Source organism: Ahaetulla prasina, chromosome 8 (assembly GCF_028640845.1).
Source record: "Ahaetulla prasina isolate Xishuangbanna chromosome 8, ASM2864084v1, whole genome shotgun sequence".
NCBI lineage: Eukaryota > Metazoa > Chordata > Lepidosauria > Squamata > Colubridae > Ahaetulla > Ahaetulla prasina.
This window is the reverse complement of record NC_080546.1, coordinates 64,180,130-64,206,490: the sequence shown is the minus strand read 5'-3', so window position 1 is coordinate 64,206,490 and position 26,361 is coordinate 64,180,130. Positions and strand designations below refer to the sequence as shown.

Below are 26,361 nucleotides of genomic sequence, written 5' to 3'. Positions count from 1 at the left end.
CAGGGGGGTTCCATGGACCTTATGGGCGTTACGGAAACCTGGTTGGGCACAGAAGGGGGCGTGACCCTTGTTGAAATGTGCCCACCCGGTTTCCGAGCATTCCATCAACCGAGGGCCGAAGGTAGGGGTGGGAGGGTGGCGGTTGTTATTAAGGAGAGTCTAGAGCCGAGGGAGACCACTGTACCTCAGATTGCCAGCTGTGAATCCCTCTTTGTGAGGTGGGGTCATAGGTGTCAGATGGGCTTGTTGGTCACGTACCTGGCTCCTTGCTGCGTGACAGCAGCCCTGCCCGAGCTCCTGGAGGTGCTTGCTGGAGTGGCGGTTGAGACCCCCAGACTTATGGTCATGGGGGACTTTAACTTGCCATCGACCGGCATGTCATCAACAGCAGCTCGGGAGTTCATGGCTTCCATGACGGTGTTGTGTCTTGTCCGCTCTCACCGCAGCCGGGGTCTGCTTATCTGCTCCCGAACACGGAGGAATGTATGCCTCCCGGCCCCAGTTCTGGCTCCATGCCCAGACAAGCTGCAGAGGAGGGGGCACCTCCCGGTCCCAGCCCTGGCTCCATGCCCAAGCAGGCTGCAGAGGAGGGAGCATCCCCCGGCCCCAGCCCTGGCTCCATGCCCAGGCAAACGGAGCAGCTAGACCCCTCCCCCTCCTCCACAGCATGTGAGCCTGAGGAAAGTTTACTTCCAACAATAGCTGATTGGAGTGACCCTCGCATCAGAAGATTGGATAGGCGGAGGCAACAGAAGGAAGGGAGGGGCAGGCCTTAATGAGTGCTGAGTCATAGAGCCACACCCCATGGCCTATATAAAGGATCTGCTTTCTGGCAGTCTTTGAGTCAGGCAAAGTCGAACTTATCTTGCTGAAGTCACTTACTGGTCTCCTGCCTGCTCTGAGGACTTTGCTAGGACTTTGGGCAGAGCTGCAGAGGCAAGCCTGATTCGGATTTCCCTGACCCGGCCGTCAGCGGAGGAGTGGGACACGACAGACGGCCTTGGACCTGACTCAAGTAGCCGATGGCCCTACTCACATTGGGGGAGGCACACTGGACCTGATTTTTATCTCTGGACAGTGGTTGAAGGATCTGCACTTGAGAGATTTAGTCACTGAACCTTTGTCATGGTCAGGTCACTCTCTCCTTTGTCTGGACTTTCTGACCGCCACTCAACACCGCAGGGAGACGGGACCAATACGTTGGTTCCGTCCCAGGCGCCTGATGGACCCGGAGAGGTTCCGGACGAAGCTTGGGCCATTTCTTGAGGGTCTGGCTCACGGCACGGCTGAAGAACTAGTTGCGGCTTGGGAACTGGGGACAAAAGATACTGGGGAACAAAAGATAAAGTTGGCAGAGGTTAAAACGGAGCAGATGGGGGGGAAATTAGATATAGCGACAAATAGAATGGAGGCCGAACATAGGGAATTGGAAGAAGCTATAATACATCTGGAGATGAAAAAAATCAATGTTTTATCTCCGCTTTCAAAATATCTTGGAAAGCAAAGAAGAACTTCCTAAACTTTTGGCTGAACTTCTGAGGGAACTAATGCAAGAAAGTAAACTGGAGTTGGAAAACAAAATTGATGAAGCATACAGGATCCACACAAGTTATGCTCGTAGGCATAAACTCCCGAGAGAAGTACATGTTAAATTTGTAAGAAAGAAAATTAGAGATGAAGTATACAGTAAAACGAGACAACACCCCCTGACGTAGAGGAAAAGAGATTATATTGCTGAAACAGATCCCGAAAAAAATAAGAAAGCAAAGACGAAGCTATCATTTCCTCTCCACGCAGCTATTAAAATATAGAGTTATATTCCGGTGGCTCATCCTGGAGGGGATGTTAATAACATGGCAGGAGAAGAAACTCCAGACCGATACCCTGGAAAAAGCTCAGGAATTTTAGAACAGAATAGAATTTTTTATTGGCCAAGTGTGATTGGACACACAAGGAATTTGTCTTGGTGCATATGCTCTCAGAATACATAAAAGAAAAGATACCTTCATCAAGGTACAACACTTACAACACTTAATGATAGTCATAGGGTACAAATCTAACACTTAATGATACAACACTTAATGATAGTCATAGGCTACAAATAAGCAATCAGAAAACAATCGATATAAGTATAAATTGTAAGGATACATGCAACAAAGTTACAGTTATAAGTGGAAGGAGATGGGTGATGGGAACAATGAGAAGATTAATAGTAGTGTAGTGCAGATTTAATAAATAAATTACGATCATTATATAAGTGGGGAGGATAAACAAGACAGTAGAGAGGAAGGAGAAAGTAAAAGTCAGGAAGACCAGATATCCAAGGCACAAGACACAAGAGAGCAAAAGGAAATAGAACATCAGGTGAGATAAGGAGCTAGAACCAGAATACAGACCGAGAACAGAGCAAGGAGAGGACTAAGACAATAGACAAATAAATAGGATGGAGAATGAAATAAAGATGCTATCAATAAATATTAATGGCATCAATTCACCTATCAAGTGAAAACAGATACTATCAAGATTTCAAAAAGAAAAGACGGATATCATTTGCCTCCAGGAGGTACACATTAAAGAAAAACACAGTGATCTTTTAAAATGTTCAGAATTAGGGAAATTACATTTGGCGCTGGCACAGAATAAAAAAAGAGGGATTGCTGTATATATAAAAGGGGACTCTGTGGCTCAGACTGCTAATGCAGTCTGTTATTAACAGCAGCTGCTTGCAATTACTGCAGGTTCTAGTCCCACCAGGCCCAAGGTTGACTCAGCCTTCCATCCTTTATAAGGTAGGTAAAATGAGGACCCAGATTGTTGGGGGCAATAAGTTGACTTTGTATATAAATATACAAATAGGATGAAGACTATTGCTAACATAGTGTAAGCCGCCCTGAGTCTTCGGAGAAGGGCGTGATATAAATGCAAATTAAAAAAAAAGATTGGTTAAAGTCTAGGAAAATATTTAGTGATAAGGATGGTAGAATCTTTATCGGAAATAATAACAAATGATAAGAAAATTCTTCTAGTGACAATTTATGCACCAAACACAAAACAAGAAAATTTTTACAAGAAACTACATAGGAAAATAATGATATTAGATGGTGAAAATATTTGCATAATTGGGGACTTTAACGCTGTGGTAGATAATAAAATTGATTATAGGACTACAAGGGAAAATAAATACAGAAGATGAAAATTACCAAATACTTTTTTTGATATGGTGCAAGAGTTAAATTTAAGAGATGTATGGAGACAATTGAACCCAGAGAAAAAAACCATATACTTTCTTCTCCCACCCACATAACTCATGGTCTCACATAGATATGGCTTGGATGAACCCAGATTTGATCAATAATTTAGAAGAGATGGAGATATAGAATAGAATAGAATAGAATAGAATAGAATAGAATAGAATAGAATTTTTTATTGGCCAAGTGTGATTGGACACACAAGGAATTTGTCTTGGTGCATATGCTCTCAGTGTACATAAAAGAAAAGATACCTTCATCAAGGTACAACATTTACAACACAAATGATGGTCAATATATCAATATAAATCATAAGGATTACCAGCAACAAAGTTACAGTCATACAGTCATAAGTGGAAAGAGATTGGTGATGGGAACGATGAGAAGATTAATAGTAGTGCAGATTTAGTAAATAGTTTGACAGTGTTGATGGAATTATTTGTTTAGCAGAGTGATGGCCTTCAGGAAAAAACTGTTCTTGTGTCTAGTTGTTCTGGTGTGCAGTGCTCATTTTGAGGGTAGGAGTTGAAACAGTTTATGTCCAGGATGTGAGGGATCTGTAAATATTTTCATGGCCCTCTTCTTGATTCATGCAGTATACAGGACCTAAATTGCCAAATACTTGGGCGGACCATAGTCCCTTAACAGTAGAATGGAAAAGTAGGGAGAAAAAGAAGAGATGGACCTTAAACCAAAGAATTATAAAAGAAAAATCTTATACACAAACAATAAAAAGGGAATTAAATATTTTTTAAAGGAGAATAGGAAAGAATATATAACACCACAGAATTTATGGGACACCACCAAAGCACATATGAGGGGAATAACTATAGTGTATGTGGCGAAGAGAAACAAAGAGAAAAGGGAACAACAAGCGTCAATATTGGAGAAATTCAAAAAATTAGAAATAGCCCTACAGAAAGAACCCCAGAATGGGAAAAGAGGAAAGAGATCTAATGAAACATAAAATTAATATATTACAACAGGAGGAAATGGCACAGAATATAAAACTGGCAAAACAAAATTACTTTGAAACAGCAAATTAACCAGGAAGATGGTTAACCCATAAATTGAAAAAAGAAAAAGCCAAAAAGTTGATACAACAATTACAAGCCAAACAAGGGAATTTGCATCACAAAATTGACTGGGGAAAAAAACACATTATTTTATTTATTTTATTTTATTTATTTTATTATTTCAGTTTCTATACCGCCCTTCTTTCGAAGGACTCAGGGCTATTTACTGCCAACTACGAACAACAAATATAAAAAATTAAAAACAAATTTAAAAGATCAATTTAAATAGGCTGAAAATTCTAAAAACTATTAAAAGCCCCCATTAAAAAACTATTAGGCCAGTCCTACACGATGAAATAAAAGAGTCTTCAACTCACACCGGAAGGCCCGGATGTCAGGGAGTTGGCGTATCCCTGGGGGTAGCTCATTCCAGAGGGCTGGAGCCCCCGCAGAGAAGGCCCTCCCACTGGGGGTCGCCAGTCGACATTGTCTGGCCGACGGCAACCTGAGGAGACCCTCTCTGTGGGAGCGCACTGGTCGATGGGAGGCCACCGGTAACAGCAGGTGATCCCATAAGTAACCCGGTCCTAAGCCATGGAGCGCTTTAAAGGTGAGAACCAACACCTTGATTTGCACCCAGAAGGCAACTGGAAGCCAGTGCAGCCTGCGCAGGATAGGTTTTATATGGGAGCTTCGAGCCGCTCCCTCAAGCACCCACGCAGCCACATTCTGGACTAGTTGAAACCTCCAGGTATTCTTCAAAGGGAGCCCCATGTAGAGAGCATTGCAGTAATCCAGGCGGGAAGTGACGAGGGCGTGAGTGACTGTGCATAGGGAATCCCGGTCCAAGAAGGGACGTAACTGGCGTATCAGGCGAACCAGATAAAAAGCTCCTCTGGCGACGGCTGTCATATGTTCTTCTAATGACAGCCATGCATCCAAAAGGACGCCTAGATTACGAACCTTCTCTGTGGGGGCCAAAGACTTGCCCCCCACAGTCAGCGATGGCCTCAGCTGATTGTACCGGGATGCCGGCATCCACAGCCACTCGGTCTTGGCTGGGTTGAGCTGGAGCCTGTTTTTCCCCATCCAGACCCATACGGCCTCCAGGCACCGGGACATCACTTCAACGGCTTCGCTGGGGTGGTTTGGGGTGGAAATGTACAGCTGCGTTTCGTCAGTGTACAGATGACACCTCACCCCAAAACCATGGATGATCTCACCCAGCGGCTTCATATAGATGTTGAACAAGAGGGGCGAGAGAACTGACCCCTGCGGCATCCCACATAAGAGGCACCTCACGGTCGACTTCCGGTATGGCTCCGCTTCATGGAGAGCAGCTATGATTTAGCTGCTAACTCCCTAGTCAGTAGAGCTGTCAGGACATCGTAAATCTGGGTCCGACAGCTTGGAATTCTCTCCTTCGGGCAAAGAAGGAAAGATGAGCATTCAGGTTTGAAGTTGAGACACCCTAATAAGCTTTTAAGGGGAGTTCTCCTTCCATAGCCTGATAAGCTCCTGGCTGGGCGAGGCTTCTGCCTTTATGGCGGACAAATGAAGCGTCCAATTTCCACGGCTGGAGTTGACTTATGATAGACTGTAACGTGGACGGAGCAGAAACTGGAGTTTTAACACTTGTTTGTAAGAAGACTGCAAGCCCCTGAGGATATATTTGCTGCGAAGATAGGAGAGAAGAAAGCAAATGGCGGTGTCAGCCTCCACTTTAATTTAGTGTATTTCTCCTACTAGATTATCTGACTATTTTATTACCTTGTTAAAAGTTTGCTCTACTGATTGTCTTACATGCTTTATGGAGAAGGGGGGGGGAGGTTTTCACTGTTCCCAGCGTCGGCTGACATTGTATGTGGGGGAGAGGGGAAATGCCATTTTCAAAACCAGAGGTTTGAATTGTGAATGTAACGGCAGCTGCTGATTCCACATTCCATTCGGAAGATTGACAGAGGGAGAATATCGGAAGTGAAACTACACGTGGCTGAGGAGAAAGAAGACATTGGACTATTATTGTATGACCTCTAGTAGGGGGAGGGTTCAGGAGAGAATATGACTCTGGGGATTTGATTTACTTCCAGTTCCAGCTTTGCTTTCACCGCATCCAGACTTGTATGATAAAGATTACCAAATTCTTCAACATGATGAAGTTGGGTTTTTATTTTCTCAAACACTGATCTGGGGCAGGCTGACATTAAGCTGGAACTCACCCAAAATCAGTCATCCCGGATCACAACCGAGGGGACTGAAATTTTTTTTCCCCATAACGATGTCGGAGCACGAATACGAACCTGATGAGGAACAGCTGGCAGACATCTCATCCCAGGACCATCGCAGACAAGCTGATAAAAAATATTTTCTGGGAAAAAAGCCAATCTCAGAAGATGAGCTGGAGCTTTGGCAGCTTTGGCAGCCACGTCGGGCCCTCCCAAATATTCAGGAATTTCTGCAGAGTGGCTGGAGAAATTACAACTAGAGGAAAAACAGGAGAAGGCCAAACTGGATTTTAAAAGTTTTCCAGACCCAGGGGAACCACAATCCGGAGTTACTAGACGTAAACAACAAAGAAAACTCTCTGCTTGGCAACAGGAGCAGCAAATCAAAGATCAGTTACAGATTGCAGAAGCTGTGAGACTGTATCGTGAGGCGAAAGAGCGACAGAGATATCGTGAAAGGTATGAAAACCCCACCCAAACGCCCTGGGGGGAGAGGGAAGAGGTGGAAACAGAAATTTCAATGGCCACCGGTGATGCAGCATACACCAGAGAGCTTCAGGAGGACCGAGAGCCTGAGCTGCGTTCTCCAGGAGCTGCAGATATGGCCACGGGTCAGGGGGTCCCCACTCCACAAATGTTGCCTCGCAGAAGAAAAAAACCTAAAATTCCACCAATTCTCAGAAAGTTTGATGGGGACCCCAAAGAATTAGGCTTATTCCAGGCTATGGTGGATAGCCACATGCAAGAATGGGGGGAAGATTATCTGTCAGAAGCCTCTAGAGTAAGAAGCGTGACTCAAGTCTTGAGTGGTAGGGCGGCTTCCTGGTACGTGACTTTATACCAAGAGGATTCCCCTCTCCTAAGGAACTACCATCATTTTATGGCCACCCTGAGAATGAGATTTGAGGACCCCTTGGCAGAACAAAAGGCCAAGATTCGCATGAGGTCCATCAGACAAGGGAAGAGACCAGTGACCGACTACAACCAAGAGTTCAGCGATCTGGTACCTCTCATGAGAGGGTGGTCGGAAGTGGCTCTTTTGGACTTATATAAAGACGGCCTAAACGGAGAATTATATAAATTATGTAGAGCCCGAGCATCCCCGACTACCCTGCATGGCTGGTACACCCTGGCAGCAGAAATGGAGATAGACCTAGCCAAGGACCGCCTGCGAAGCGATCGTAGTTGGAGGCAAACCCAACCTCAATTCCAGAGGGAACCAACCAAGGATTCTGTTGCAGTGGAGAGTGGGAAGAAGAAACCCACAGGCTGTTTCAGATGTGGAAAAGAAGGCCACCGAGCCGCTGATTGTCGGGCAAAGCTGCCGCCGAAGTCGACCCCTAGTGGCAAAAAACCAACGGCACAGGTGGAACCAAAATCGTGAGAGGTCGCAAAGAGGGGAACAGATGACGCAAAGTACGCTCCTCCCATCGAGAAGGAAGTTGGGACTCCGACCGGGTCAGATGACACCGAGCCATCTTCGGAATTGGATGAGGACCTCTTGGTGAGTTGGAAAGGGGGGGCCCTTACCGTTCCTGTACAACTGCATATCCCATCCTCAGGAATGCAAGGGGAAATGCTAGCCCTCTTAGACTCTGGGTGTACCCGATGTATCTTAAGTCCCGAGGTGGTGGAGAGAATGGAACTGAGACTAAAAACATTAAGCAGGCCCATAGCCTTCTGCCAACTAGATGGATCGATAGCGGGGGGAGGCCCAGCCCACTTTGTGACAGAGCCCATAGAGATGACCATAGATGACCATAAAGAAATCATAAACTTCATAGTTGCTCCAGGGATGGACCAACCTCTCGTGCTGGGTCTCTCGTGGCTCCAAAAATGGAACCCTAAAATAAACTGGAGAACAGGGGTGGTGCGACTCCGCACAAAGGCACTAAAGAAGAAGAACATAATTTTAAAAACCCCTGATCCTGATTGCCCTGAGAAACTAGGGGCGATGGTTGAGCGCCTAGAGGGGGAGGAAAAAATTCCTAAAGAGTACTGGGACCTACAAGAGGTTTTTAGTGAAAAGGCCTCTGACGTACTGCCTCCCCATAGGCCCACAGACTGTGCAATAGACATTCTACCAGGAGTGAAACTCCCGAAACAGAAATCTTACCCCATGACCCAAAAAGAATTAGGGGAATTACGGAACTTCATAGATAAAAATTTAGAACGAGGATTCATTCAACCGGCTAGGCCTCGGGTTGCAGCCCCAGTCATGTTCCGGGAAAAGAAAGATGGCACCTTTCGCTTGATAGTTGACTATAGAAATCTGAACTGTGTGTGCGTGGAAAATGTATACCCCATGCCTCTTATGAAAGACATGCTCGCCTACTTGGCCAACGGAAAGTTCTTTACTAAACTGGACTTACGAGAAGCGTATTACAGAGGGGAAGGGGACTTACGAGAAGCGTATAAAGGAAGGGGATGAATGGAAAACGGCGTTCAATTGTCCCCTTGGTTGCTTTCAATTCCGAGTCTTACCATTTGGGTTGCAAGGGGCCCCAGCAGTTTTCATGCAACTAATAAATGAGGTTCTCCATGAACACTTGTTTAAAGGGGTTCCTGTTTATCTTGTGGACATACTTATCTACACTGAAACCATGGAGGAGCATGTGAAGCTAGTAAGAGCAGTACTTAAAAAATTGCTGGCCGCTGAACTTTATGCAAAATTGTCAAAATGTGAATTCCACCAATCAAAAATCGACTATCTGGGATACCGTATTTCCTCTGATGGCTTGGAGATGGACCCTGCCAAAGTCCGAGCAGTACTAGAGTGGGCACCTCCTCGCACCCACAAACAATTACAGAGCTTTCTGGGATTTGCTAATTTTTATCGCCAATTCATTCCCTCTTTTGCTGACATTGCCCTGCCAATCACCAATCTCCTCAAAACAAGAGGAAATACTAAACCCAAACCATCCTTACCACTGGAGTGGTCAATGGAGTGTCAGGCCGCTTTTGAGAAGTTGAAGCGATTGTTCGCCGCCGAGCCTGTCCTCAAGCACCCTGACATGGAATCCCCTTTCATGGTTCAAGCTGATGCTAGTGACGTAGCAGTCGGAGCAGTTTTACTCCAAACCAATGCTAAAGGTGAGCTACAACCATGTGCTTACACATCTCGTAAATTCACTGAAACAGAACAGAGATGGGCCATCTGGGAAAAGGAGGCTTTTGCAGTGCACTGGGCTCTCCAAACATGGAGACAATTCTTAGAGGGGGCCAAACACCCTTTTGAAGTATGGACTGATCATAAAAACTTAGAAACCCTGAAAACTCCCAGAAAGCTATCACCAAAACAAGCTCGATGGACCCAATACTTTAACCGCTTTAATTTTGCCTTGCGCTACATTCCTGGGGGAAAGAACTTCCTCGCGGACGCCCTTTCCCGTTTACCTCAGTACAACAGTACTCGCAAGGAAGTAGCACGACCTATACTCCCAGTGCAACAGTTAGCAGCCCCAGCGATTACTCGTACCCAAGCTCATACCGATCCGATGTTACCAGACGACCTCACCAATTCGCTCAAGGAAGCCTTAAACAAAGATGACTGGTTCTTAGCCCATTCGCACGAGTGCACTCTTTGCGATGGACTAGCTTGGGTAGGAGCAAAGTTATACGTGCCTGCATCTCTGAGAGAGGTCATACTTCTACGTTGTCATGATGCTAAAATGGCTGGCCATTTTGGATTCGTCAAAACCTTACACCTCCTGAAAAGACAGTTTTGGTGGCCAGGTCTTAAAAAAGACATTGAATCCTATATAGCAAGCTGTCCTGTTTGTGCATCAGCTAAAAGACCACCAGGGAAGCCTCCTGGGTTGCTACAAACAGTAGCCCGTCCAGAAGCCCCATGGAAAGAAATATCCATGGATTTCTTAGTGGAATTACCTGAAAGTGGAGGAAATACAGTAATCTGGGTGGTTACTGACCTGTTCTCCAAACAAGTACACTTTATCCCATGTTCCAAAATTCCTTCTTCAAAAACGTTGGCAAAACTGTTTGTCCAACACATCTACAGACTCCATGGGGTTCCTAAACGAATAATCTCAGACAGAGGAGTGCAATTCACTTCTAAGTTTTGGAGAGAATTTTTGCGGTTGATAGGCTCCACCCAAGGTTTAAGCTCCTCCCATCATCCTCAAACTAATGGCGGCTGTGAACGCTCAAACTCAGTACTGGAACAATACTTACGATGTTACATTAACTATCAACAAGATAATTGGGCAGACTTAATACCATTTGCGGAAGTGGCTTACAATAATTCTGTTCATAGCAGCACTGGATTCACCCCATTTAAAATTGCCTCTGGTCAAGAATTTGTCCCCATTCCTGAACTCCCTGAACAAAAACCATTGATTCCGTCCCTGGCTGAATGGATAGAACAATTGCAAAGTACATGGAAGATTACACGAAAAGCAATTGATGATGCTCATCACTCACACAAAAAACAAGCAGATAAAAAGAGAGCTCCTGAGAAAAAGTTCCAAGTAGGAGATGAAGTTTTCTTATCTACTAAATATTTACAAACAACTCAAAAATCTAAAAAACTTGAACCAAAATATGTGGGCCCATTCCCCATCGTGAAAATAATAAATCCGGTAACGGTCCAACTGGAACTACCTAAATCTCTCAAAAGAATTCACCCAGTTTTCCACGTTAGTTTGCTCAAACCTGAGCACACATCCCCCTTTAGACCAAATCCTACTAAGGCCCCTGTACCTATCCTCATTAACGGGGAAGAACATTTTGAAATTAAAGAAATTCTAGACTCTAGAAAACATAGAAATAAAATCCAATATCTGGTAGCATGGAAACACTTCCCTCTATCACAAGCTGAATGGGTTAACAAAGAAGATATGCAGGCCCCCAAAAAACTGGCACTATTTTATAACAAATATCCTGATAAACCCTAACTTTTCTTTTTCTTTTCCAGGACTAACGTCCTAATTTCGAAGGAGGGCCGAATGTCAGCCTCCGCTTTAATTTAGTGTATTTCTCCTACTAGATTATCTGACTATTTTATTACCTTGTTAAAAGTTTGCTCTACTGATTGTCTTACATGCTTTATGGGGAAGGGGGGGGGAGGTTTTCACTGTTCCCAGCGTCGGCTGACATTGTATGTGGGGAGAGGGAAATGCCATTTTCAAAACCAGAGGTTTGAATTTTGCCTTGCGCTACATTCCTGGGGAAAGAACTTCTCGGACGCCTTTCCGTTTACCTCAATACAACAGTACTCGCAAGGAAGTAGCACGGCCTATACTCCCAGTGCAACAGTTAGCAGCCCCAGCGATTACTCGTACCCAAGCTCATACCGATCCGATGTTACCAGACGACCTCACCAATTCGCTCAAGGAAGCCTTAAACAAAGATGACTGGTTCTTAGCCCATTCGCACGAGTGCACTCTTTGCGATGGACTAGCTTGGGTAGGAGCAAAGTTATACGTGCCTGCATCTCTGAGAGAGGTCATACTTCTACGTTGTCATGATGCTAAAATGGCTGGCCATTTTGGATTCGTCAAAACCTTACACCTCCTGAAAAGACAGTTTTGGTGGCCAGGTCTTAAAAAAGACATTGAATCCTATATAGCAAGCTGTCCTGTTTGTGCATCAGCTAAAAGACCACCAGGGAAGCCTCCTGGGTTGCTACAAACAGTAGCCCGTCCAGAAGCCCCATGGAAAGAAATATCCATGGATTTCTTAGTGGAATTACCTGAAAGTGGAGGAAATACAGTAATCTGGGTGGTTACTGACCTGTTCTCCAAACAAGTACACTTTATCCCATGTTCCAAAATTCCTTCTTCAAAAACGTTGGCAAAACTGTTTGTCCAACACATCTACAGACTCCATGGGGTTCCTAAACGAATAATCTCAGACAGAGGGGTGCAATTCACTTCTAAGTTTTGGAGAGAATTTTTGCAGTTGATAGGCTCCACCCAAGGTTTAAGCTCCTCCCATCATCCTCAAACTAATGGCGGCTGTGAACGCTCAAACTCAGTACTGGAACAATACTTACGATGTTACATTAACTATCAACAAGATAATTGGGCAGACTTAATACCATTTGCGGAAGTGGCTTACAATAATTCTGTTCATAGCAGCACTGGATTCACCCCATTTAAAATTGCCTCTGGTCAAGAATTTGTCCCCATTCCTGAACTCCCTGAACAAAAACCATTGATTCCGTCCCTGGCTGAATGGATAGAACAATTGCAAAGTACATGGAAGATTACGAAAAGCAATTGATGATGCTCATCACTCACACAAAAACAAGCAGATAAAAAGAGAGCTCCTGAGAAAAAGTTCCAAGTAGGAGATGAAGTTTTCTTATCTACTAAATATTTACAAACAACTCAAAAATCTAAAAAACTTGAACCAAAATATGTGGGCCCATTCCCCATCGTGAAAATAATAAATCCCGTAACGGTCCAACTGGAACTACCTAAATCTCTCAAAAGAATTCACCCAGTTTTCCACGTTAGTTTGCTCAAACCTGAGCACACATCCCCCTTTAGACCAAATCCTACTAAGGCCCCTGTACCTATCCTCATTAACGGGGAAGAACATTTTGAAATTAAAGAAATTCTAGACTCTAGAAAACATAGAAATAAAATCCAATATCTGGTAGCATGGAAACACTTCCCTCTATCACAAGCTGAATGGGTTAACAAAGAAGATATGCAGGCCCCCAAAAAACTGGCACTATTTTATAACAAATATCCTGATAAACCCTAACTTTTCTTTTTCTTTTCCAGGACTAACGTCCTAATTTCGAAGGAGGGCCGAATGTCAGCCTCCGCTTTAATTTAGTGTATTTCTCCTACTAGATTATCTGACTATTTTATTACCTTGTTAAAAGTTTGCTCTACTGATTGTCTTACATGCTTTATGGGGAAGGGGGGGGAGGTTTTCACTGTTCCCAGCGTCGGCTGACATTGTATGTGGGGGAGAGGGGAAATGCCATTTTCAAAACCAGAGGTTTGAATTGTGTTGGCGTGTGAATGTAACGGCAGCTGCTGATTCCACATTCCATTCGGAAGATTGACAGAGGGAGAATATCGGAAGTGAAACTACACGTGGCTGAGGAGAAAGAAGACACTGGACTATTATTGTATGACCTCTAGTAGGGGGAGGGTTCAGGAGAGAATATGACTCTGGGGATTTGATTTACTTCCAGTTCCAGCTTTGCTTTCACCGCATCCAGACTTGTATGATAAAGATTACCAAATTCTTCAACATGATGAAGTTGGGTTTTTATTTTCTCAAACACTGATCTGGGGCAGGCTGACAGGCAGTTTTGTGGAATGTGTGTATTGAAAACGAAAGTTAAAGCTAACAGCTAGTGTCGAAATAGAAGATATATAGGAATGATTAAATGGAAGAAACGAGAATCTTATGACTTATATTTTTTCTTCTTCTTTGGGATTATAGTGATTTAGAAGAAAAGTTTTTTTGAATTTTTCTTTTTGAATTTTTTTCTTCTTCTTCTTGGTCCATTATCAAGCTATATATATATATATATTTATTTATTTAAAAAATGGCTTTTAAGCAAATAGTGCCAAAAGTCATTAAAAACTTTGAAATTTCTTCAGCTCAGATTCAAAAATTAAAAGAAGAAATTAAAAAGGAATTAAGAAATTCTTTACAGGAGTTTTTGGAGAGTCATTTTTTAGAAATAGATCAAAAATTTGATGAAATAGAGAAAGAGATGTTGGATTTTAAGGAAGCGGTGGAAGAGCAGAAGAGGGAAATGAAAATGGTAAAGGATGCAATTGCGCAAATATTGAGCTCTTGTATTCAGATGGAGGATGATCTTGCAGAAATTAATAAAGCTAATTTAGAGTTGCAAAGGAAAATAGAAGAAACTCAAAAAAATCAAAACAATTGGAACTTAGATAATAAGATGAAAGATATACAGGCAAAGGTAGATAGGGCAGATGAAGAAAGAGTAATATTACAATATAGATTAATGGAATATGCTATAAGGGTGAGGGGGTTGAAACAAAATAGGAAGGAAAATTTAAAGGAGATTTTTACGCAAGCCTTTGCTCAGATAAAGGGTGTGGAGCCTGAAGATTTTGAGACTAATATTGAAAGAATTTATCGTGTTAATTCTTGGTGGGCAAGACAAAATAGAGTACCGAGGGATGTGGTTATTTATTTTACAACTAAAAAGGTTAGGTATGAAATTTTGCAAGCCTTTTATAAAAATAAATTCCAAATATTGGGACAAGATATAAAAATGATGAAGGAAATTCCTCCTAAAATGTTAAGTGGATGAGTTTTGCTTTTTTAGTGGATGAGTTTAAGAAACATCAGATATATTTTAGATGGGAAGTCCCAATGGGTTTGTCAGTGAATTTTAGAGGCAGAAAGTATTTTCTTAATTCAGTTATGAAAGCGAGACATTTTTATATTAATGTTTTAAAGAGTGGGAATCCTTTGTTGTTAGATGCTAAGTTAATTGGTTTGGAAATGATGGAAAATAGAATGGGAGAGGGGAGGAATGTTTAAGTTGTGAATATGATGATTATGGTTAATTTTTGGAATTGATTTGTTTAGGATATAAATTATAGGATTTTTGTTATTTGCTATTCGTATGGTATAAATTTATGGGATGATATTGTTCAATTGTGAAGGATGGAAAGTGAAATTTATGAATTTAGATAATGTGGATGTAATGATTTTAACTGCTTACTGTTATATTGTGGATGTAGTTTAAATGATTATTTGTTTTAAATGACGTTTATAGACAGTAAAAGTTATGAAGTTAAGCTGGAAATACTATATTTGAGAGATTTTATTCGAAATGATATTTGATTGATGGAGTAGTATTGGAAGATTGGATATTAAATCTTATGACAATTGAAGAAATATATAAGTGATGAAAATTTGAATTTGAGAAGATGGATTAATTTTAAAAATGGCTTTTAAGCAAATAGTGCCAAAAGTCATTAAAAACTTTGAAATTTCTTCAGCTCAGATTCAAAAATTAAAAGAAGAAACTCAAAAAATCAAAACAATTGGAACTTAGATAATAAGATGGGAGATATACAGGCAAAGGTAGATAGCGCAGATGAAGAAAGAGTAATATTACAATATAGATTAATGGAATATGCTATAAGGGTGAGGGGATTGAAACAAAATAGGAAGGAAAATTTAAAGGAGATTTTTACGCAAGCCTTTGCTCAGATAAAGGGTGTAGAGCCGGAAGATTTTGAGACTAATATTGAAAGAATTTATCGTGTTAATTCTTGGTGGGCAAGACAAAATAGAGTACCGAGGGATGTGGTTATTTATTTTACAACTAAAAAGGTTAGGAATGAAATTTTGCAAGCCTTTTTTAAAAATAAATTCCAAATATTGGGACAAGATATAAAAATGATGAAGGAAATTCCTCCTAAAATGTTAAGTGGATGAGTTTAAGAAACATCAGATATATTTTAGATGGGAAGTCCCAATGGGTTTGTCAGTGAATTTTAGAGGCAGAAAGTATTTTCTTAATTCAGTTATGAAAGCGAGACATTTTTATATTAATGTTTTAAAGAGTGGGAATCCTTTGTTGTTAGATGCTAAGTTAATTGGTTTGGAAATGATGGAAAATAGAATGGGAGAGGGGAGGAATGTTTAAGTTGTGAATATGATGATTATGGTTAATTTTGGAATTGATTTGTTTAGGATATAAATTATAGGATTTTGTTATTTGCTATTTGTATGGTATAAATTTATGGGATGATATTGTTCAATTGTGAAGGATGGAAAGTGAAATTTATGAATTTAGATAATGTGGATGTAATGATTTTAACTGCTTACTGTTATATTGTGGATGTAGTTTAAATGATTATTTGTTTTAAATGACGTTTATAGACAGTAAAAGTTATGAAGTTAAGCTGGAAATACTATATTTGAGAGATTTTATTCGAAATGATATTTGATTGATGGAGTAGTATTGGAAGATTGGATATTAAATCTTATGACAATTGAAGAAATATATAAGTGATGAAAATTTGAATTTGAGAAGCTGGATTGTAAATTAAGAAATGGACTTATGAAATTTGAAGGAATATACAAATGGCTGAAAAAAAATTGAACTTTAGAAGATGGACTAATTTTTAAAATGGACTGTAAGAAGAACGGACATTAAATGTTATGGTAATTGAAGAAATATATGAGTGATAAAAATTTGAGTTCGAGAAGATGGACAGTAATTTGAGAAATGGACTTATGAAATTTGAAGGAATATACAAGTGGAAAAAAAATTGAATTTGAGAAGATGGATTAATTTTAAAAATGGACTGTAAGAAGAAGTAATATGTGAAGTTGGTATTGCTTCTTTTCTTTTCTTTTTATTATTCTTTCCTATCTTTTTATTTTTATTGTGAGGGGATCTAAAGTTTTAAATTTTTAAAGGTGGGAGGTTATGTATATTTTGTATACGTTAGTTTGTGATTGTTGGTCATAATACCCGGTATTTGCTCTGGGAAGTCTGTGGGGGGAGGAGGGGGAAATGATACATGGATTGATTATTAATGTACAGTAATTTTTGAAGATATGAAATTAAAAAATTTTAAATGATATTGGGGGTGCTCGACTGCCATTTCAGGAAGAAAAGGAGAGAGGAGTAGAAGGAGGGAGAAAGTAGGTAGGAATGAGTAGAGAAGGAGGAGGGGAATAAGAAGGTTAGATAGGGTGGAAGAAGGGAGGAGTGGAGAAGGAGGAGAGGAAGTAGTAAAGTGAAGGAGATGAGGATGGATGGGAAAGTAGTAGAGGGTAGAGAGGGAGGTTGTGAAGAAAGGAAGTGGCAATCGGGCAGGCCTGAATCAGTAATAAATAAAAATTTAATGATTAATGATGGATAATAGTTTGTACATAAATATGATTTTGTAAAATGGAAATAAAAATTATTTATAAAAAAAAAAAAAAGAGGCGCCTCGTGGTCGATCTGCCCCCCCGCCAACACCGTCTGTGATCGGTCGGAGAGGAAGGAGGAGAACCACCGAAAAATGGTGCCCCCCACTCCTAACCCCTCCAGCCGTCGCAGCAAATACCATGGTCGATGGTATCAAAAGCCACTGAGAGATCTAATAGGACCAGGGCAGAGGAACAACCCCTGACCCGGGCCCTCCAGAGATCATCAACCAGCGCGACCAACGCCGTCTCCGTGCTGTACCCAGGCCGGAAACCGAACTGGCACGGGTCTAGATAGACAGTTTCATTCAGGTACCGAGGAAGCTGATGCGCCACCACACTCTCAACAACCTTTGCCACAAAACGAGGGTTGGAGACCGGACGATAATTTGCTAAAACAGTTGGATCCAGGGAAGGCTTCTTGAGGAGGGGCCTCACCACCACCTCTTTCAGGGCGGTAGGGAAGACACCCTCCCTCAAAGAAGCATTAACAATTCCCCAGAACCTAGTGTAACCTCCTGTGTGGCCAGCACCAACCAGGAGGGACATGAGTCCAATAAACATGTGGTTGCATTCAGCCTCCTCAGTATCCTGTCCATGTCCTCAGGAACCACAGTGTCAAACCCATCCCAGACAACATCTCCAAGATCTGCCTCCGTCATCCCATCTGGATCTACCCAAACTGCGTCCAGCCCATCCCGGATCTGAGCGACTTTATTGTGCAGATATTTTCCAAAGTCCTCAGCATGTCCCTGCAAGGGATCTTCCCTGGCTCCCTGAGCAAGAAGGGAGCGGGTCACCCTAAACAAAGTGGCTGGGCGATTATCTGCCGATGCAATAAGGGCAGCGAAATGCTCACGTTTCACCATTCTTATCGCCACTAGATAGGCCTGAATATAAGACCTAACTAGTGTTCGATCCGATTCAGAAAGGCTGATCCTCCAGACACTGTCTAGGCATCTTTTCCAGCACTTAAACTCTCTCAGCTCCTCAGAGTACCAAGGGGCTGGTCGAGGTCGGCGCTGGGTCAGAGGCCACAAAGGCACAACACGGTCTAAGGCCCCCGCCGCCGCCCGCTCCCAGGCTGCGACAAGTTCCTCAGCCGAGCCATGAGCCACGTCGTCAGGAAATGGCCCAAGCACTGTCAGAAACCTCTCTGGGTCCATCAGGCGCCTGGGACGGAACCAGCGAGTCGGTTCTGTCTCCCTGCGGTGTGGGTTGGCGGTTTGAAAGTTCAGCTGAAGGAGAGAATGATCAGACCATGACAAGGGTTGAATAACTAAATCCCCTAATTCAAGATCATTCAGCCACTGTCCAGAGACAAAAATCAAGTCCAGCATGTTTTCCCCAGTGTGCGTGGGACCATCAACTAATTGGGTCAGGTCCAAGTCTGTCATGGAAGCCATGAACTCCCGAGCAGCAACAGATGCTTCACCGGTCGATGGCAGGTTGAAATCCCCCATGACCATAAGTCTGGGGGTATCAACCGCCATCCCGGCTATCACCTCCAACAGCTCTGGCAGGGCTGCTGTCACGCCGCAAGGAGCCAGGTATGTGATCAGCAAACCCACCTGTATCCCATGACCCCACTTCACACAGAGGGATTCACATCTAGCTATCTGTGGTACAGTGACCTCCCTCGGTCTCAGGACCTCGTTAATAACAACTGCCACTCCTCCACCCCTACCCTGGGCCCTCAGCTGATGAAATGCACGGAAGCCTGGTGGGCACATTTCAACAAGGGGAGCCCCCAGGGCTCCAGTGACGTCACCGCTCCTGCTGGGTGCTCTAACAGGGCACTCCGCATTAGAAGATTGTAAAAGTCAGTGAAACAGTATAAATCACTGTTCACTGACCTTAGCATACCCTTTGGGCAAAAGAGGGTTATGCAGAGCTGTGGAAAAGTGGTAGATATAGACAGGGGGTTTGCTCTTAAGAGCGAATTTTCCTGGATTTATGATCCCACCGAATTCCACTACCTCCAACTTCAAACACGCTCCTGTTTTTTTTTTCAGGAAAAAGGAGTAGGAGAGTCGCTTCTGCTCAAAAGGACTTATTAAATTGATTGATTTTCTAAGCAGACGGGAATTTCACAAGCGTTCGATCTTTGATGTAGAATCAACACGGCAAGTACCGACTCCCTTTTTGAAACCTGAAACCTTTCTTTGTCTCTGATTAATTGACTTTTAAAATGGTGTCTGAAAGTGAAAGTAAAATTTTTTAGTACAACAAAGTAGCGTTATTTGTGGATTGTTACAAACGGAGTTCTCTTATACTGAATGGAGTAAAGGAAAGTTGTTAAGTTTAAATTCCTGATCTTTTTGAAGACAGAATGGCAGCTAAACCTTTAAAGCCTTCTGGAAGAAGGGGATCTGAACCAAGTCTTGAGGATATATTGAAAGAACAATTAAAACTTTCTGAAGATAGGCAAAAAGAGATGATGGAGAATTTTAATGCAAAAATAAGAGAAGATATTCTCATGGCAGTTCAAGGACTGAGTAAAAAAATTGAGGGATTGGAAGAGGAAATGCAACAGATCTCTCAGTCAAATAAGCATTTAGAAGATAAAATGCAAGGTGTTCAGAAAAAAGTGGATCAAAATGAAGATCAGGTTGTGATATTACAATATAAACTTATGGAAGGAGCTCTTAGAATTCGTCATTGGGATTTTTTATTTAAATTAATAGAGAAAATGCAATTTGGAGATTGTTTTGGTAGAGTAATTAAAGCGATTTATGGAGAGCAAACAGCTCAGATTATAATAAATGGTAGTTTGACAGAAGTTATTAAGATTGCGAAAGGAACGAGACAGGGATGTCCCTTATCACCACTATTGTTTGTTTTGACTTTGGAACCATTATTAGATAAAATACGAGAATTAACGAAAATAGAGGGAATTAAGATTAGACAATATGAGTACAAAGTTAGAGCTTTTGCAGATGATGTAGTGGTTACCTTAACAAATCCTATAAATTCAAGTAGATTTTTGTTGGAAGTAATTGATAAATATGGAAAGATATCAGGATTTAAAATAAATCAGAATAAAACAAAAGTGATAATTAAAAATATGTCTATACAACAGAAACAAAAACTAGAGGAAATGACAGGATTTGAGGTGGTAAAAAAGATTAAATACTTAGGGGTTTATATTAGCTCATCGAACAAGAAACTTTATAAGAATAATTATGACTTGCTATGGCAAAAAGTTCAGAATGATATGAGTGTCTGGAAAAAATTGCAGTTGTCGATATTGGGAAGGATTGCGGCTATTAAAATGAATGTGTTACCTAGATTTTTGTTTCTGTTCCAGATGATACCAATAATTAAAAAGGATAAAAATTTGGAAGATTGGCAGATTGGGATTAATAAATTTATATGGCAGGGTAAAAAGGCGAGGTTAAAATGAAAATAATACAGGACTCACGGGAAAGAGGTGGCTTAAAATGCCTAACTTTAAACTATATTATGAAGCAGTAGCCCTTTCAGTAATAAGTGACTGGTTTAATTTAACGGAGGAAAGAATTTTGAATATAGAAGGTTATGACTTGTTATATGGATGGCATGCATACTTATTTTATGAAAAAAAAAGTGGATAGGGCTTTTAAGAATCATGTGTTGAGAAGTGCTCTTTATGGTCTGGAAAAATATTCTTATAAATTAGATTACAAGATTCCTATATGGGCGAGCCCTAGACATGCAATAGAGAATATAAATATAGAACAGAAACAGGAAATGATTACTTATAAAGAACTTTTGTATGCTGAAGGAGGTAGATTGCAATTAAAATCATTACAGGTATTAAATGAAGAAGGGAGGAATTATACTTGGTTTCAATATGGGCAAATAAGTGCTAGATGGAAAGAAGATCAAAAATTGGTATAATGCAAAGGAGGAAAATTTAATAAAGCAAATTAGAAATCAGACCCAGGAGCATATAAAGAGATTGTATAATGTGTTGCTTGAAATAGATTCGGAAAAGGATTTGGTAAAGGACTGTATGATAAAATGGGCACAGAATATTCAGGAACCAATAATGTTGGAAACATGGGAGAAAATCTGGGTTAGAAATGTTAAGTTTACACAAGCACAGAATTTAAGGAAAATTATTATAAGTTGATTTATAGATGGCACTTAGATCCCAAAAAATTATCATGTATGTATCCTAATATCCAAGCGAAATGTTGGAGGTGTGATTGTGATGACGCTACATATTTTCATATTTGGTGGACTTGCAAGAAAATTAAGGCCTTTTGGATAAGAATTTGGTGGATTATTCAAAATGTACTGAAGAAGAAGATAAAGTTCCTGCCACAATTTTTCCTTTTGGGAATTATAACGGATTGTACAGGGATTGAGACTAAACTGATTCTGAATTTAATAACAGCAGCAAGACTGTTGATTGGACAATACTGGAAGAAAGAAGAGGTACCTACAATAGAAGAATGGATACTGAAAGTCATTAATTTGGCTGAGATGGCTAAAATCTCAGCTTTTTTAAAAGACAATACGCAGGAAAGATATTTAATTGAATGGAAAAAATGGATTGATTATCTACAAAACAGATATCAGATTAAGAAATATCAGATTGCCTTTGAATAATTAGAAAGTTATTTTATTTAATGGGGAGGGGGTTGGGAGATGAAAAGCTTTGGATGAGGTTAATTGGATTGGAAGGGAAAATTTTATTCTATGTTTGGTTTATGTATAACAATACCTTGTGATTGACCCGGGAAGCCGGGGGAAGGAGGGGAAGGGTTTTTGGGAGGGGGGGGAAAGGGGTGAAAATGTCTTTGTTTTTTTTAAAACTTTTTCAATAAAAAAAAAAAAACAAGGGGAGCCCCCCCTTCTGTGCCCAACCAGGTCTCCAAAATGCCTGTCAGGTCCGTACCCCCATCTTGGATAAGGTCGAAAATGAGGGGGGCTTTATTCACAACAGACCTGGCATTGCACAACATCAGCCGAAGGTCCAGGCTCTGAGGATCCCGGCCACCCGGGGAACGGGCGAAGTCAGAAGGATCGGAGTGCGGGATCATTCGCAAATAATGCTCCCGCACTCCCCAAACATGATATGTTCCCCCGCTTCCGCCATATCTACCCCTCCCAATTACTGTGCTGATAGCAAGGCCCTCGTGGAACTGAGCACCCATCTCGATCTTCACCTCCGGACCTGCAGTATCTACCCGGCAAGCCTTTGCAGGATCTGGCCATATCCCTCCCCTAATCCCTTGTGGGTCTCCCCCTAGACCCATCTTCACCCTCCCTTCCCAAAAAAGGGTAAATACTGGATGTATTTTTCCTAAGAGTGGAGGGAGTTTTAGCATAACAGTCACAGGGCTGATAACTTTGATTGTTGTAAATGGTCCTAGATATTTAGGCCCTAATTTCTTGCACGGCAGCCTTAGTTTAATATAGTTTAATATGCTTAGAAAATAGGTCTACCACAGTCCAGATTACCATGTAGCCCTGACTCTCCGGGAGGTCAACTATGAAATCCATCGCTATTTCATCCCATGGCCTCCCGGGTCGGCTACTGACTGTAGTAAACCTAGAGGCTTTCTGGGGCGTGGTTTAGTTGTAGCACACATCCTACACTTCCTACTATATTCCTTAACGTCCTTAACGTCTTAGGCATGCCAGGCCACCAAAATTGCCGTCTTGCCAGATGTAAGGTTTTAAGAAAGCCAAAATGGCCTGCCGATTTAACATCGTGACATCTCTGTAAAACAGCAAGATGTATATCCTTTGGGATATATAGTTTATCCCCTTTCCAGGCAAGACAATCTTTAATGGATACTAGGGCTAATAATCCTGTAGCCAAGTGTCGGTGGCTAGCACTTCTCAGACTTCCTCATACCAAAGATTTCCTGGCTGTATTTGACCAACTGACAGGCTAGCCAGTACCATGGCCTGTATTACCTCCTCCCTTTTACTATTATATTGTGGCATATGCGACAGTGCATCCGCTAAGAAATTTCTACCTGCAGGCACATACTTTAGGGTGAATTTGAACCTCCTAAAATATTGTGCTCAACGCATCTGTTTAGGCAATAATTTTCTGGGATTCTGCAATGCTTCCAAATTTCGATGGTCTGTCCAGACTTCAAATGGAGTATCTGCTCTTTCAAGTAAATGTCACCAAGTAAGGAGGGCCCCTGCCTCTTTTTTCCATATAGCCCATCCTCTTTCAGTGGAAGTAAATTTACGTGAGGTATAGACACAGGGTTGTAAGACCATCTGAGTGTTCTGTTGCAGTAAAACAGCCCCTACAGCTAGATCACTAACATTGGCTTGTATTATAAAAGATAATGATTGATCGGGGTGTTTTAACACTGGTTCACATGCAAACATTTCATTCAATTTCTCAATAGACCTCTGACATTTCGATGTCCATTCCAACACTTGCCCCGTCTTCGTCCCGGTTTGTTTAGTCCGTTACAGGTCAGTCAATGGTAAAGCTATCTGGGCAAAGGAAGGAATAAATTGCCGATAGAAATTGGCAAAACCAAGGATACTTTGTAACTGTTTCCTCATGGTTGGAGCCTGCCATTCTAGTAGTGTTCACCTTCTTGGGGTCCATTCCAACTCCTTCTTCTGAATACGATATCTTAAATAATCTATCTCTGTACGATGGAATTTGCACTTAGACAGTTTTATGAATAATTTGGCAGCCAATAATTTCTTCAAGACCTGTCGGACTAATCGAGTGTGTTCTTCCATAGTTTTTGTATATATTAATATATATATATATATACCAAGACCCCCGGTAAAGATGTTCATGCAATACTTCATTAATGACCTGCATAAAGACAGCTGGAGCGCCCTGTAAGCCAAACAGCATTACTTAAAGTTGGTAACTGCCTAAAGGGCAATTGAATGTTGTCTTCCACTCATCCCCTGGTCAGATACGTACCCTGTAGTACACTTCCCTCAAATCCAACTTTGTAAATATCTTTCCTGTTGACAGGGTGGACAGTAAATCCTTCATTAACGGTAAAGGGTATAGATTTTCAACACAAACCGAATTACGTCCCCGGAAGTCCACACATAGACGTAAACCTCCATCCTTCTTTTCCCTAAACAAAACAGGCACTGCCATGTGAGACTGTCTAGGTCGAATAAACCCTCTAGCTAGGTTTTTATTAATATATTTCCTTAGTTCCTGGAGTTCTTTAGGGGTCATTGAATACATACGAGGCTTTGGCAATTTAGCGCCAGGTATCAACTTGATAGCGCAATCTGTTGCACAGTGTGGAGGTAAGACTTCACACTTCTCTTCACTGAACACTTTTGCCAAATCCTCGTACATATTCGGGAACCCCTCCTCTTTTCCATTCTTGGTATCTTCTTGTACGATAAAACTTTTTCCATTTCCCGCCTGGTCTACTAGTGGTTCTGGTCCCAGTGCTAACCTTAGCTTACGATACCCGCCTTCCCACCATATGGTTGGTTGCCATCTGTCCAACCACGTTAATCCTAAAATAATACACTCCACCATCTTTTCTACCACTATAAAATATATGTTCCCAATGATCCCCAATCTCTAACTGGATCAGGTCAATGACGTGGGTAGCCGGTGTACCCCCAAGGATAGACCCATCCATTTGTTCGAATCTAATGGGTATTTTCAGGCGTTTGATACGTACTGCCAGTCCTGACACTACTGTTCTGTTTCCCTTCCCCCAATACTCCCAGCAAAGAGTCAGTCAGAGGCCTCCTTTTCTGATTTATTTACATATATATAAATGTCCTGGCTACGTCTACCCACGGGCCTGCCAAGTTTCTGGAGATAACAAGGAAATTACAGATAAGGCCAGAATTACTCACGAATATATTCTTCCCTCCGTTGATACAGATTGCCTGCCCAAATTCATTACTTTGTCCAAGACAAAAAACCAGGAAGTCCCGCCTCCTATTTATAGTCTCTGCAGATGTCACTGCATGACAATTATGACTTGGCTTTGTCCCAACTCTTCCGCTGCTGCGCACGCCGATCACGCCTACGTAACCTTGCATCACTCCAAAACTGTTCTTGGGGCGTTGCCAAATCAGAAGGAGGCTCCATGGAATCAGGCTTTGCCGGCCCCTCCTCCTCCCTTTGAGTGGGTGCCAGGGAGGGAAAGGGCTCAAGAGAAGCAGGGCTGGCCAGGTCTTCTCCCTCACTTTCTGAATCATCCGAGTCCAGGAGTCCGGGTCCAGGAACCTGGGTCACAACAACTACTGACCTACTGATTAAGCACCATGTGCACCCTGAATCAATCAGAGCTCCGTGCTCCGGCTTCTGGGTGGCGCCACCTTTCTCGCTGAGTGCTAATTTATGGCACTTCGCATTGAATATGGTAAAAGCCGGTGAAAACAGCTGTTCCTGGCTTAATTTCCCTCTCTGGTTGAAAGAGAGAGAAAGAGCAGGGGGGGGATAGTGGTAGATTCCCCTAGGGGCTTTGTTTTTGTTATGCAAAGTCCCGAAAGGTCAAATCCCCTTGAATCCTCCCTCAACCTCCAGTATTCACTGCGCTCCTGAAAAAGCAGGAAAAGAGGAAGGTGTCCACTTCTGCTAACAACTGATTTCTTTTTGTGGATTTCTAAAAGCAGACGGAAGAAGCATGAGTGAACAATTATTGGTTTGCAAGTATTTTTGATTTTCTGACTTCCACCTTTTTAAAAAAAAAAGAGAAATTCCCCCCCCCTTTCTTTTAATTGTTTAAAATGGCATTTTAGAGAAACTGAAAGCAGAGCGATACATCAAAGGGAGCCTTGCTGTTGAATCGAAACTGAATGGAGATATTATCTTATTGTGTTTGACTGTGGATTGTTGGATTATATTACGTTGTTTAAGTACTTTACAAGGGGATTCTCAGCAGGAACTTTGTCATGAAGGTTCTTTCAGAAGAATGGATTCGTGACTTTATACAGGACTACACAGAAAGTATGTATTTAATTATTCAAAAATACGAATTGATAAAAAATGGG

General features: G+C 41.8%; 1 protein-coding gene across 1 annotated transcript in view; it reads right to left on the bottom strand.

Moving 5' to 3' along the window:
• Nucleotides 1–2,043: 2,043 nt before the first annotated feature.
• LOC131202851 (uncharacterized) overlaps nt 2,044–26,361 on the bottom strand; it is a 28,330-nt gene continuing 4,012 nt past the window's right edge. The window contains exon 2 of the mRNA XM_058192319.1: nt 2,044–6,745. Coding sequence (XP_058048302.1) covers nt 4,598–5,545 — 948 coding nt within the window. The 5' untranslated portion in view covers nt 5,546–6,745 and the 3' untranslated portion in view covers nt 2,044–4,597. The remainder of the gene's footprint in view (nt 6,746–26,361) is intronic.